Source organism: Manis javanica, chromosome 3 (assembly GCF_040802235.1).
Source record: "Manis javanica isolate MJ-LG chromosome 3, MJ_LKY, whole genome shotgun sequence".
Taxonomy (NCBI): Eukaryota; Metazoa; Chordata; class Mammalia; order Pholidota; family Manidae; genus Manis; species Manis javanica.
In genome coordinates this window covers 199020319-199035370 of record NC_133158.1, presented here as the reverse complement: position 1 = coordinate 199035370, position 15052 = coordinate 199020319, and the positions used below count along the sequence as shown (strand labels likewise).

At 39.7% G+C, this 15052-nt stretch overlaps 1 protein-coding gene across 6 annotated transcripts in view; it reads left to right on the top strand.

The window, feature by feature from the left end:
- Positions 1–15052, top strand: part of ARHGAP10 (Rho GTPase activating protein 10) — a 275052-nt gene that overhangs the window by 238819 nt on the left and 21181 nt on the right. For all 6 annotated transcript variants that reach the window (XM_073232593.1, XM_073232592.1, XM_073232594.1 and 3 more), the window contains one exon: positions 12499–12658. In XM_073232593.1, coding sequence (XP_073088694.1) covers positions 12499–12658 — 160 coding nt within the window. The remainder of the gene's footprint in view (positions 1–12498; positions 12659–15052) is intronic.

Here is a 15052-nt window from a genome sequence, read left to right as displayed (position 1 = left end):
CTGCTGGGAAACACAATTAGCTTTCTCTCCTTAATGGGCAGTTGGTAGTGTTAATTTCTTATGCCCACCCCCTTCCCCTTTTTTCCCTAATGTAAGACTTAGAGAAGATTTTCTGATCAAAGAATCAAGACTCTTTAAGGCAGTGATCATTTACCGCCTACTACTCTTCTCAGTAAAGAATTCCCTTTGAATGGTAGGGTTGGATTTGCTTTTTAAAGAAGGATACCTAATTACATTAGCAATTTTAAAAGTCCATTTTCAAAGTGAAACTTTGAGTTTCCTAACCTATCTTTATTATTCTAATTAGAGTAAGAAAAGAACTGTGTGTGTGCTGTGTACTGTTCCAGTTAAGGAAAGCTAATGTATGAGATAATAGAATGTAATTCTTCTGGCCTGTGTTTTGTGGAGTAAAAGAATAACTCTCTGGCCTGAAAAAATATCAGCTTTAACTTTTGTCTCCCTTTGGACTCCTTTCTCTCCATCTTACCTGTTTAATGCCACCATTGATTGTGCCTCCTACAGCAAGTCATCTCCATTCTTTGCCCAGTTTAGTTGAAGTAGACTTGGATATGAGAAGCTGGGAAGGGAGTGCCAGATTTTTTCTGACTGCTTAGGTGTTCACTGGGCTTGGGATCTGACCATGACCCTTCTCAGCCTTGCTGCTCACAGACTGCTCTGCTGTGCACCAGTCTTTCTGTGTGTGTACGGCAGCTTCTAGTGACAGAAGACCAGAGGGTTCTGCAGAGTTCTGGCCCAGCCGCGCATCTCAGTAGGTTATGAAGAAACAAGCCTGTTCCTTTTTTTCAGATCCCTGAAATGGGTCCTAAGTCATCCCTGGGCAACACAGGTACATTTTCTTTGTTATTTGTATGTGGCCTTTGAGTCTTCCTTCAGTCCTGCAATATATGCGGGCATCTGGCCTCCCCTGGGTCTGTAAGTCAGTAGGTGTGGAAATGCCAGCGCCAAGGACAAGCAAAGACTGGACGAAAGGGTGAAGCTGCCTTTGGAACAGGAGGGAGTGGCAAGCTGTTCTGGAAGTCACCCTCCTTGACTTAGAGTTTGTACTCACGAATGCTTTAACATCTATGATAATTTTCACTCAGTAGTTTGAAGGTGGTTACACATTATGATAAACGATCAGAGCTTGGGTAGGAGGAGTGAGGCCATGGACACCTAGAATGTCCTTGGATGTCCTTGTTCAAAGTAGAATTCTTCACTGGCTGGCTTCTTGTTCGGATCCAGTATGACAATTCTATGGTGTCTCGCTTTTCATGAGTCAAGCCGTATACCTTTGACCAGTATTAACCACGTTTGAGAAACAGCACTACATATCACGTGCTATTCCTCCCATGGATTAGATCATTAGAGAACAAATGGCAGCTCTGTCCTTTGATCTCTTTTGGGCCATAAAATTCCACTATTGGCAAGGATGCCCACTCTCCCCACATTTGTTCAACATAGTTCTGGAGGCCGTAGCCATGGCAATCAGACAACACAAAGAAATAAAAGGCATCCAGATTGGTAAGGAAGAAGTCAAATGGTCACTGTTTGGAGATGACATGATATTGTACATAAAAAACCCTAAAGATTCCACTGCAAAACTACTAGAATAACTGAATTCAGCAAAGTTGCAGGATACAAAATTAATATCCAGAAATCTGTTGCATTCCTATACACTAATGATTACTAGCAGAAAGAGAAATCAGGAAAACAATTCCATTCACAATTACATCAAAAAGAATAAAATATCTAGGAATAAATCCAACCAAGGAAGTGAAAGACCTATACTCTGAAAACTACAAGACACTCATGAGAGAAATTAAAGAAGATACCAATAAATGGAAACACATCTGTGCTCATGGATAGGAAGAATTAATATTGTCAAAATGGCCATCCTGCCTAAAGCAATCTACAGATTCAATGCAATCCCTATCAAAATACCAACAGCATTCTCCAACAAACTAGAGCAAATAGTTCTAAAATTCATATGGAACCACAAAGACCCTGAATAACCAAGGCAATCCTGAGAAGGAAGAATAAAACCAGGGGTATTACACTTCCTGACTTCAAGTTTTACTACAAAGCCACAGTAATCAAGACAATTTGGTACTAGCCCAAGAACAGACCCATTGACCAATGGGAGCCCAGATATAAACCCAAGCATATATAGTCAATTAATATATGAAAAAGGAGCCATGGATATACAATGAGGAAATGACAGCCTCTTCAACAACTGGTGTTGGCAAAACTGGACAGCTACATGCAAGAGAATGAAACTGTATTATTGTCTAACCCCAGACACAGAAGTAAACTCAAAATGGATCAAAGACCTGAATGTAACTCATGAAACCATAAAACTCTTAGAAGAAAACATAGGCAAAACTCTCTTAAATATAAACATGAGCAACTTTTTCCTGAATGCATCTCCTTGGGCAAGGGAAACAAAATAAAAAATGAACATATGGGTCTACTGTCATGCTAAAAAGCTTCTGTACAGCAAAGGACACCATCAACAGAACAAAAAGGCATCCTACACTATGGGAGAATATATTTGTAAATGACATAAGTGACAAAGGGTTAACATCTAAAATATATAAAGAACTCACATGCCTCAACACCCAAAAAGCAAATAACCTTATTAAAAAATGGGTGAAGGATATGAACAGACACTTCTCCAAAGAAGAAATTCAGATGGCCAACAGGCACATGAAAAGATACTCCACATTGCTAATTATCAGGGAAATACAAATTAAAACCACAATGAGATATCACCTCACACCAGTTAGGATGGCCAACATAGAAAAGATTAGGAACAACAAATGTTGGCGAGGATGTGGAGAAAGGGGAACCCTCCTACACTGCTGGTGGGAATGTAAACTAGTTCAGCCATTGTGGAGAGCAGTATGGAGGTTCCTCAAAAAACTAAAAATAGAAATACCATTTGACCCAGGAATTCCAATCCTAGCAATTTACCCTAAGAATGTAGAATCCCAGTTTCAAAAAGACATATGCACCCCTATGTTTATTGCAGCACTATTTACAATAGCCAGGATATGGAAGTAACCTAAGTGTCCATCAGTAGATGAATGGATACACAATGGAGTATTGTTCAGCCATAAGAAGAAAACAAATCCTATCATTTGCAACAACATGGATGGAGCTAGAGGATATTATGCTCAGTGAAATAAGCCAGGCTGGGAAGACAAATACCAAATGACTTCACTCATCTGTGGAGCATAAGAACAAAGCAAAAACTGAAGGAAGGAAACAGCAGCAGACTCACAGAACCCAAGAATGGAATAACAGTTACCAAAGGGAAAGGTAACTGGGGAGGGATAAGGGGAATAAGGGGCATTATGATTAGCACATATAATGTAGGGGGTGGGGCACAGGGAAGGCAGTATGGCATAGAGAAGACAAGTAGTGACTCTATAGCATCTTACCACGCTGATGGACAGTGACTGTAATGGGGTATGTGGTGGGGACTTGATAATGGGGGAATCTAGTAACCACAGTGTTGCCCGTGTGATTCTGTATTAATAATACCAAATAAAAAAAATAGGTTAAAAAAATTCCACTATTGGCCCCCATCCCATCTGTCATGTTGGCTTTATGAAAATTGGTAGAAAAATAGTTTTTTTCTACTGTTTCATATATTGGAACCTTTTCACCAACTCCTAGACAAATTTCGCTTTATTTATAAAGGTCACTTTCCTATTTTTTGTTCAGCAATAGGTTTTATTTACAATGTCAAGTCCAATGGCATGTTGAGCTGGGGGAGGGAATGACTTATTGTAGTTAGTGCAGCATTAGGAGCTGGTTTTTCACATGGTCAGATACAGTAACTCAGACCTTTAATGAAGTAGAAATTATGTCAGAAAATACACGAAATGAACTTGTGATCCTGTTGTTGATACCAGCACCCCTGTCCCTCTCAGCATGCTGTGTCCTGGGGTAACCTTAGGAGGAAGGACCACTCTGGCTCCAGGGAGATTTTATTGGTGTCATAGTATCTGCCACATGGTGGAAACTGGGGCAGCATGAATGTTTCCTGCTAAGTTCAAAGGTTATGTTTTGAACAGGCTTATGTAAGTCAGCAAAACGAACACAACTGTCCTCCTATTGCAGAAGCCTCTTCCCGTTTCAGCTTCTTCTCCTCGCTCCTCGCTTCTTTCCCAGGGCTGTTAGTCCATCTGCTACCGTGGCAGGTGTTTATCCCCGAAAGAAAGAAATACTCTTTCTTTACTCTCCACCCTCCTAGCCCTCCTCATGAATTTTTGGTGCTTGAGCCATCCTTGCGTACGGCATCATTAGAGCAGACGTACCAACTGGGCAAAGAAGTTGAAATACTGGAAGTGAGACATTGTTGATTATTATTGAGCAGCTCCATTTAAAAGATGGAAAATGCATAATGACAGGAGAGGGAATCTGATCACAAGGGGGACAGGTGTGGAGTGGAAGTTCACCACGGCAGCTTTGTTTGCCCCTTGCTGGTGAAAGCATGCACCTAAGTTTGGTTGAAACCACCCTCAAAAGTAAAGTAGATGCTTAGTTTTGAGACTTATATTAACTTTTCACTTTATGGTATAGCTTGTGTATATATATTGTAGTATGTATATAAGTACTCTCCGTTGAGTGACTTCATGAAAATAAAAACATCAAATATAGTTCAGTAAATTCTGGTTTTATTGAGAATTCCCCCTTTCTGAATTTAATTTGAATATCTAAGCAGTCATGATGACTCTTCTTTGGCCATCAAGATTTAGGAAAATTGCCTATTTAAATATGGCATAAAAATGATCTGAATCTTTTTTGTTTCCTTATAAGTATTTTAGAACCATAAAATTCTCTTTGGTATTATTTTCCTGTGTTTTACAAATTTTGATAAGAAGTGTTTTTTATTATCATTGAGTTATAAATCTGAAAAAATCCATTATGATTTTCTTTTTAACTGTGTTTAGTTTATCAGCATATGGAAATTGTAAAATGTATCCTTGTGTTTATGAAGTTATAAATAGTTTGCAATTTGGGTCTGAGAAGAAAGTATGTATAATATTCATCCTTTGGAATTTGTTAAGACTTAATCTTCCTTCAAAACTGTTCTATTTGTTCTTAAAGAACATGCATCCTCTGTTTATTGCAAGGTGTGTGTACATATGCATGTGAAATACATCAGCTTTGTATTGTTGATTACAGATATCTATTTTTTTATTTCCTGATAGCTGTTTTGTGGAGGAGTGTATTAAAATCTCCAATTACAATTGCTGTTTTTCTATTTTTCTTGCAAGTCTATTTGTTGCTTGAGATTGCATCATGACATGCTTATCTTCTTTGATTATCTTGTCCCTTTATCGGTATTAAATGACTGTCTCCCACACAGTTTATTTAAGGTCATTGTCTTTCTTTTGCCATTATAGCTATCCTTTTTTTTTTTTTTAACTATCAACCTTTCTTTGTCTTTTGTTTTAAGCATGCTTCTTGAAGTTAACATAGTGTTGGATTTAGAAAATACATTCAGTCACTGTCTTTTAATTGAGTTTAATTTTAATTCATTTATATATTATTATGATTACTATTATGTTAGAATTTCAGTTATAATTTTTTTTAATGAATTTTGATACATTTTTTTCTTTCTTACCTTCTCATCAAAAAGCAAATAGTCTTACCTATTGTCAAAGATATATATTCTGTTTTTGTGTCTAAGGTGATTGCCCCTACTTTGGGATGTAAAATCTCATTTACCTATTGATTTTTTAAACTTAATTATCTAGTTTCTCTGTCTACCCCTAAAAATATCAAATAACTTAATGGACTCTCATCTCTCTCTGGGCTCTCCACCCCCACCACTTTCTAGAATTTTAGTTCTGGATCATTTTGGTTATGTTTTTACCTTTTCTTTTTATCCTAAAGTTTTGAAGGCAGTAGAAATTATCAAGTTTGTTGAACATCTCATATTCTTTTGTTTAAATACTTGAAAAACTTCTTTAAGAGGGTTATCAGTATAATTCTTTGTGTGGCAAACCTTGGCTATTGTTTTATCTAACAATATGTTTATTATGGCCTGACAGTTGAATGGCATTTGGCAATTTGATTATAAAATTCTATGCTCACAATTCTTGAATACTTCAAAAATACTACTTAAGTATTGTTATGCATGATAGTGTTGCTATTGAGAATACTGATGTCAGTCTGGTTCTTTTTTAAAATATCTCTATCAGAATGCTTTTTTGTCTTTGTATTTGATATGGTTAAATTTTGCAATAATATATATTATGTGCAGTATTTTCTTGATTCCCTCTTTGACACTCTGAGCCCTTTGGATTGAGGTCTTTGAAGTTTCTTTAATGTTGAGGAATTGGTCATCATTTCTTTAAATATTTCTTCCCTTTAATTCATTTCTTCTTCTGGCACCTGAGTGATGGCACTTTCACTTCTACTCTCCATATTCCAGTTCTCTAAATCTCTGAATTTTTTTATCTGTTGAGTCTGCTGACTGTCTCAGTATCTCAGGTTCTTAAAGATTGTCATTTATAAGCCCTTCGTGAGGGAGGATTTTGTGTGTGTGCACATGGTTATGAGGAGTTGGAGCCCTCCTTCTCTCTCCTCCTCCTTTTTTTTTTTTCTTTTCACTCCCTCTACCTCCTGCATTCACCATGTCGGTTCAGAACCAGGTTCTATTATTCCTGCTCATAAATCTCATCCTGGGGATGGGAGGGGTAGACATGCAAGTGGGAACATGGTCATATATTTTTGGCCTCCATTTAATTTGGAGAGCATCTTCCAACCCCAGTCTGCACCTGGGAAGCCCTCTTCTAGCCCCCTGCCCAGACCTCGTGTCTTGCTGATGTATTATACCAGGGGCACCACAGGATTTAAATACCTGGCTGGTTTGGCTGTGGTTTCAATAGGTCCCGGGGCCAGTGGGCCTTTGGCTTGTGTTCCTACTGACGTCTGAAATGGCTTCCTTTTTCTGTCTGTTTCACAGATATGTGTAACAAGTTTTTGAGTGCAGTTTTATCTTTTCATTTATTTTTTAAATGTTCTCTTTTGTTTTTTTTCTGTGTTGGGCATATGTGTGGTGGGGTGTGGGTTTCCTCTTAACGTTTCATTGCCATCGTGACTGGAGGTCTCCTGACTGGCTTTTACTGTAAAAGTGTTCCTGTGGTGTTACGTGCAGCCTATATCCTCAGTAAATCTTTCTTTGCTCCTACTGGTGAGCTATTTGATATTTAGAAGCCTCTAAGGTGATTCTGACCTGACAGGAAGTGTATGTGTGGACTGGTGGAAGTGTGGCAGTAACCTGCAGTTGTCTTCCAGTGAAACCAAGTGCTTAACTGTGAGGTTTGCTAGAATTAAGCTCAGCTAATACATTAGATCTTTTCTTTTTAGGCTACTTTTTTCCCTCTTTTCTGTCCCTCTCCCCTCCACCCCCCGCCCCCCTCTTCTCTTCCTTACTTCTGCTAATGCATAAGCCAGGATGCTTTAAGAAAGAAAAACATGGAATACTTTTGCTGTGGAGACAATCCATTTCTGAGGAATAACAGAAAGCTGCTGTGGGTTCATATCGTGCCTAGACATTTTAGGCTGAGTAGAAAACAGCACGGAAGGGATTTAAAGGGAACTGTCTCTGACTTCTTAACAATTAGGAAGTATATTTAAGAGGAAGACAAAGAGGAAATGAATGGAATTGAAGGGAAAACTTGCAGCCTTGTTTCTTCCAACAGTCAAAAGCACTGCTGCTTAAGTGAAACGACCAGAAGATGAATGGAGGGAACAGTCTGTCGTCATCAAAATGAGGTTCAACTACCCAGAGGCACAACTTACCAGTGTATTAAAATTGAGATAAACATCCTCTAAATTGTTAGTGATGGTAGAAGTATTAAGTTCTTACTCCCTCTTCTTGTCAGTCTTTGAAGATTGTTTTAGTCTCTCGTGAAAATAAAACACTTGTTCCTGTAGTCATGAAGAAATCAGACTAAATGATGAAATTCAGTAGCTGTCATGAAAGGCATGTCCTCTGACATGCTTTTTTGCCCAATTTTTAAGAGAATCTGTGTCTAGCAGAGAATCCTAAATATTTGCAAGATAACACTTCCCTGTATGTAACATCATAATAACAGCACTAATCACTTCTACCACCACCAAAACCAAAAGTAAGAGAGGCCTGCTCCTTACACCTGAAGTTCCTCCAAGTTTCTCCTACATTTCAACATCTTTCCATCCAGTGCTGTGACTTCAGTTCTGCCTGTATGATTCTCACATCAATAAAACTGCCCCAGAGCTTTCTCCCGAGCTCTGGGGTTATATAACCAAGTCCCCTCTGGATAGCTTCACCTGTTTTTATTGACACCTCAAACCCAAGAATTCCACAGCTGGTCTTATTATCTCTCACACACAATATACCCCCTGTTTTTTATTCCCTGTTTCAATTAGTAATTGTACCACTCACCCTGTTCCCTAAGCCAAGAACCTGAGGGTCAGTCTAGGTTCCTCCCTCACCCTTCCCCTTTATTCAGAGTCCCAGCGACTGTAATAGCTGAATATCTTTTGAATCTATTCTCTGGATCACGTCACTTCGTGAAATCCTTGCAATAATTTGCCAGTGCCTGTAGGAAAAATTCAGAAACTGTAGTATTATATGTTACCCTACTTTGTACTTCTGTTTTTCTGCTTTTGACCCTGTTCTTCAGTCAGATCCAACTTCCTGTAGCTCCGAAAAACTGCTACATTCTCTCATGTTTCTATGCTTTTAATCTTGATATTTTCCTTATTAGAGGTTCTTACATTGAAAGCCTGGCAATAATTTCTTCATATACTTCTTGCCTGATTCCCGTATCTTTCGCTCCCACCACTGGCAGGTTGTATCCTTTGTCCTTGTCTCAGAGCTCCTTGCTGCCATCCCAGCACAGCTTATACATCATGTGCTGTGCCTGCCTTTGCCTGCCTGGCTTCTGCAGTGTGCTGTGAGCACCATAGGGTTAGGGCCTGATTCTTCACCTTTATAACTCAGTGTCCATGATTTATATAAAGAGAAGTTCATTAAATGCTTATTGATTGAATAGAGAGGGTGAGAGATGTTTGGTTTAAAAGGGGAGAGGGTGATAATCGGAAGCTGTGTGCAGATTTTGTAACAATGCTTTGATGGTTTGAAGGTTTTTTTCCCTTTCTTAATTCCTAAAGGCATTGGCTTTCCATGTTCATGATATTTCATGTGCCAGTGAGTCCACAGTATTTCCTGAAAACTCCTGAGTTGCCTGGCACGGCATTATGTTCTCTAAGGACCACCAAGACTGAGACATGGTCTCCACCCTCAAAAAATGTGTAATGGAAATGGGGAATGGAAACCAGGTCATGAAACCAGTACATGGCAGTGAAGTGCAAACTTGACTGCTGCTTGCAGTTGTGAAAAAGGAGAGAAGAGGCAGAAAAGGTGGCAGGCAAGTGGTTTGTGGAGAAGGTGGAAATTAAGCTGGATATTGTGAGGAAGTAGTTTTCTGTTCTAGATGGTGGTAGTTCTGTTTCTAGTTACTTTCTTATCTTGGAGTTTGCTCATAACAAAGTCCTTCACCATTTTGTTCACTTCCTGGAACAGCCTTGTTACTCACAGGTGACTTGTCTGACTGTAGATGTCTGTTAAAGGGTAACACCTAAGGGAAGAGGTTGTGTGAGACTTCAAAGAAATAAAAAGTGAAAAATGATAAGACTATCTGACTTTAATTCTCAGGTACAAATTAGTCTCATAAGATTTAAACTCTTTACTCCAGAAATCATTGAACATAGTATTTTTTAAAAAGAAGTTTTATTATTTTCATACTAATTAAGAAGTAACAGTTTGATTTTGGTGAACTGAAGTGTCAGGAATTGTTGTACATGTTTAATGTTTATGTATCTGATACTGGTGGCTCCCAGATTCAGTGACCCCTGAACTGTGAAGGAGAAAAGGAGAAAATTTTGTGCACACAAAGAGGAGGGTGGAGTATCTCTTCATTTGATCAGTTTTTGTAAACATACTCCCTTCCACCAATATTCTTTTCAATTGAAGGCTGAGATTACGACTGTTTGGCAAAAAGGAAGAGAGACATTCTCTTAATAGAATGTGATTTAATATATTGAATGACAGTTTGTGCTGTGTCAGTCTGCTTGGGAAAAGGATTTGAGGTGATGTAGATGAGCTAGTGTATCTGGCCATAAACTCATGTCAGGCATCTTTCTGAAAGTAACATTAGACCTTTGCTTTCCACTTTCCCAAAGTTGCTTCTCATTGACAGGTTTCTCCGTGTAGGAATGAGTCAGGGCATAGCTGGTCCCAGACTGTCATTTGCTGCTTTTGCTATGTCATGCCCTGCCCTGGAGACAGGGCATGAGGCCCAGAGAGCAGAGGGCCAGGATCCAGCCTCCTCAAGCGAGGAAGCTGCTTACACCTGACTCACTGTTGATGTTAACCCTGTTCTCCTGCAGAACCGATCATATGTTGCTACTTCTAGCCAAGTCGGGCAGTTACTGTGCTGGTAAATGTTCAGGAGTTTAATTTAGACTCTGTGCTGAGGTTATGTTTGTGACCCTGTTGATTTGGAAGGGAGTCACTGCTGCTAATGATGACTAGGGGGCATGGGGAAGTGCCTGGGAAAGCTGGAACTCTGACCCTTTGCCCTTAGGTTTATTTGCAGAAAAGAACTGGATAGACTTGAACTACCCAGGCACAGGAGAAGAAGTAGCCTTAGTTTCAAAGTGGACTGTATCCCAGGACAAAAATAAAAAGGAAGTGAAAGTGGCCCACCAGTGGGGTTTGGTTTCTATGCCTGAAAACTAGCCCATCTATTTGGGGCTGAATTCCTCCAACAGGCAGTTTTGTGGTGACGGGCTGCAGAAAAAGTGACTTCACTGAAAGAGGAATCACACAGTATTTGTGAATGGGGCCAGAGCAAGACTTACTCGCTTTACTCCGGGAGATTCAGACCAGGGAGAAGATCTGCCTACAGAGATCTCTTTTGCCTTTTATCCCACCATGCCTTCTAGCCTCCCTGACAACACACTTTAAAAAAAAAAGCTCAGAAAACTCCCTTACCAGCATCTTCTGCACATGATCATTCTGGTATTTCCTCCTAACTGCCCCCAGAAAGAATTCCCTTTTGCAGCCATTAATCTCTAACTCTGACTTCTCTAAATTCATCTTTTCTAGATCTCCATTTCTGAGACTCTTTGTCTTAGCCTTAGTTGTAAGTTGGGTAGGAGTTAAGTAAGAATTATTTCATATGATCAGTTTTCACAGTCACCATGCTGGGATCTAGCTTAATGAGAGCCCAAGATTTCTCTCGTGCTTCACTTGCCGTAAAATTGGAACGCATCTAAGGTGGTTTTCTGAGCGCTAAGTTCCTTGCTGTTCCTGGCATTCGTGCATACTCTGTTTCTAGGACCTAGAACTGAGGAAAAATGAAGATTGAATCAGCTAGATGCTGTTTGTGACTGGGTATGGCCCCTCACATTCTGTTATGTTCCCCTGGAAGTTTGTTGAACAACTGTTGTGACCTATCACCTCTAATATCCGGGCTGAGTCAGTGCCCCCTTAACGGAATATTGCTGCCTCTGCAGGGCACCCCAGAGCAGTTAATATTTAATAGGGGCTTTGAGTCTGGCTGAAGGGTCCAAGCTTGGATGGGTGCTGTTCAGGTACGTTTATGGTTAAACTGGGAGCACCATGAAAGTAAAAGAGACCAGGTAGGCCAACAGCTGCTCTTGGAAGCTCTGTCTTCCATCTTCTGCATTTTCTACTCAAGTCTATGATGTGTACAAATGATAGTAAATGTATTTCACAAAATGGTTTTCTGTAAATGAGTAAGTCATGCAACCCATTTGAAAAATTGTTTTTTTGTTTTGGTTTAAAGTCAACCCCTGTAGTCACTGCAGGGGCCTGATTCTTGTAACATCCTCCCTAATGTGCTCAGGGAAATAGACATTTCTCTATGGCCAGGATTTTAATAAATTGGGCTATTAAATTGTAATGCGAGACACCAGCTCAAAAGACAAGATCCGTTTAGAGTTTAATTTATTATGCACTGGGTGGTGGCTGGCACTGCCCTAGAGAACTGTGAGGGGACTAGGACGCGAGAGGTGGACCCTGCGGGTGTACTGCTCAGAGGTGTTTCTGAGGTTGTCGCTGATTGATAGCTGTGCTCCCTGTAGATGAGGAAGTCATTGGGGCTGCCAGTAAGGCTTTTGTTTTCCATTGGCTCTGATTTTGATTACTGTGTTTTCTTGTTGGGAAACACTCCTCACTATATTTTTTCTCCTGTGATTTATTTTAAGCACCTTTGGTTTAAGAAAAAGAAAACAAAATCTTTAAATACAGGACACCCAAATGCTCTCAGGCTGAGTTGTAACTGTGATTTTTGGATATAGTTTGATTGACTAATCAAATGATGCCACATAATTACTCGTGGAGTTGTTTTTTCTCCTCTGAGTATTTGTTTGAAGATTGATGACTTTTTTTTTCCTCCCTAGGTGACAGTCCTAACCCTCCTAAGGAAGACACCCCTACCGGCAGCCTAGACTCCCTTTCTTCCTCATCTCCTATGGCTGCAGCTGTCCACGGGCTCCCTGGACCAGACAGAGACCACCTCCTCACGGATGGGGGTGGCTTTGTGGACTGGGCATCTATTGCGTAAGTATAGCTGTGCCTCTCTTTGGTGCTGAGGGAAGGAGGGCTTTGACCTTCATTTTGAAGGTGACATGGCCAGTGGATGCTGAAGCCATTTGATCTAAGGACCACTGTTCTCTAATCAGTGGGGCCGCCAAGAGGCCTTTCTTGACTAGTGTCTATGTTCCCACTGTGGAAAGGGCGAATGGGTGCTATTTCAAAGTTGTTAAGTTTATTTCATGGCAGTTCTGGGTTTGCACAAGGGAAGTTTGTCATTGTCCTACTCAGGATGTTTGGTCACTAGTTAGATGATCTTTTAGAGAAAAGAGACTGTATTCATGGTGTTCAGTAGACTCTTGAGACGATCTATAGAAAGATAGATTACTTATTGGTAGTTCTGAGAGCTTTAAGCTGGTGTTTTGCTCTATTTACTCCATAGCATCCTGCAGAATTGACAATTGATGGATGAAATACCTGATGTTATCTTCCTTCTCAGGGTGGTTTGGTGTGCTCAGGTATATTAGGACAAATGATACCAATACAAACAAAATGCTCTGGACCTGGTTTGACTGCATGAGGGTTTGTCTTTCTGTGTAAACCAAGGCTGTGATGTAAGTCCAATGCATGATGGCGTGGAGCATCGGAAGAGCATCAGATTTCAAACAAATGCTCAGAGAAGAAAAAAACCCTCCACTAATTGCATGTCATTAGTTGATTACTTAATCAAATCACATCCAAAAATACCTTTATAATTCAGCCTGAGACTATTTGGGCATCCTTTAAAGTTTAAAAAATTTAAAAAAGAGTCCAAGTTGCTTAAAGTAAATCCTAAATAATGATATCCTTTGACCCTCGTTGGGCATTCTTGGGACTTTAAATGGAACTGGAAAGTATTCTTCACATTACTTGCCTTTTTATAGTTACTGCCGGGTCCACATGAAATCATTATGAACTTATTAAGTATTAAAAGAGGCTGGAAGAAATTTTGGGGCAACCTGAAGACTTTGAAAATCTAACCAGAAATCAAAGTGAAGCTCTAAAGTATGGACACACTTTCTCCAGATGAGATTTTTTTCCCTCCAAGGTTGTCATAAACGTATATCGCTCTGCTGAGGGCTTTGCATTATGGATTTAAATTATATATTACATGAACATGCTTGTCATTTTTTGCTATTCTTTTCCCAGAATAAAAATATTCTTTTTCACTGTAGTACTCTAGGCACCAGTGACAGTGGTTACAATGGGAACCTAGAGTGTAATCCTGGGCACTCTTGGCGTGGAATTTAGCCTGTGTGTATGTTTTAAAGCAAAAATCAGATCTCTAATTATTTCTTTCAGTAAGCGTAGATCAGAGTCAGCAGTGAAAACTGTAGTCATCCGTACTCCATAGTGGTTCTGGGGAAGAGTGACATTATGAGCCACAATATAGCCAATGTTCGATTCATAGCACGTCCATGCCTGAAACGTGAAGAGCTTGATATTTCTGGTCATAAATCAAACAAGTAAGGAATTCCCCAGCTTCCTATTCATACAAATCTTTAAATGTCATGAAAAGCACTCCAACACTGAGGGGCCAAAATAGGAGGGAGAAAAATAAGCCATTGAAGAAAGTCTGGAATGGAGATTTTTGTTATAATGTAGACTTTCTTCTACTTTAGGAACTTGATTTTTTTCTGTACATTGGATAAAATACATGTATATTTCTTTTTAAGTATATAGAGTATTTCTTGTGTATCTTTTAAAGGTTTTACTTATAAGCATATTTCAGTTCAGATTAATCATTAAGTTAAGGAGGGCTTGTCAAACTTGAGCACATATCAGGGTCTCCTGGAGGGCTTGTTAAGCCACACTGCTGGGCCCCACAGCAGGGTGACTCAGGTAGAAGGGGCAGCCTGAAAATGTGTGTTTCTAACATAAACCCAGGTGATGATTGGTAAACCCTGACACAGAGAAGTGTCCTTCCCTCCCCCCTGTGGTTCTAGGCGTGTGTAGGTTATGAACAGCTTCCCTGATGGGGATAAGTAGGATAAGAAATATCTGTTCCTTCCCTTTTTTTTTTTTTTAATTATTCTGGGATGGTGTGTTTGCTGTCTTCAAGTAGCCCTTGTATGGCTTCCCGATGCCCTCGCCCTGTGGGAAATAAGACCTCTCCTTTTTTCACTCAAGACAATCTGATCTGTCTTCAGGGTCTACTTGAGTTTTTACCTCAGCAAGCTTTGTCTAGTACTAGTCTATAGGAAGATTCTAAGTAATGTTTTTCTCCATCTATACCCAAGAACTTGACATTAGGGAAATACTGTCATCTAGTATTGGCTAATATTTAGCATTGATGGTTAAATGGTATAGTGTTTGTGTATCCATGTATTTGTATCCATATCTCCATCTGCCTGCCTGTCTGTATATCTGTCTTAGTTTGAG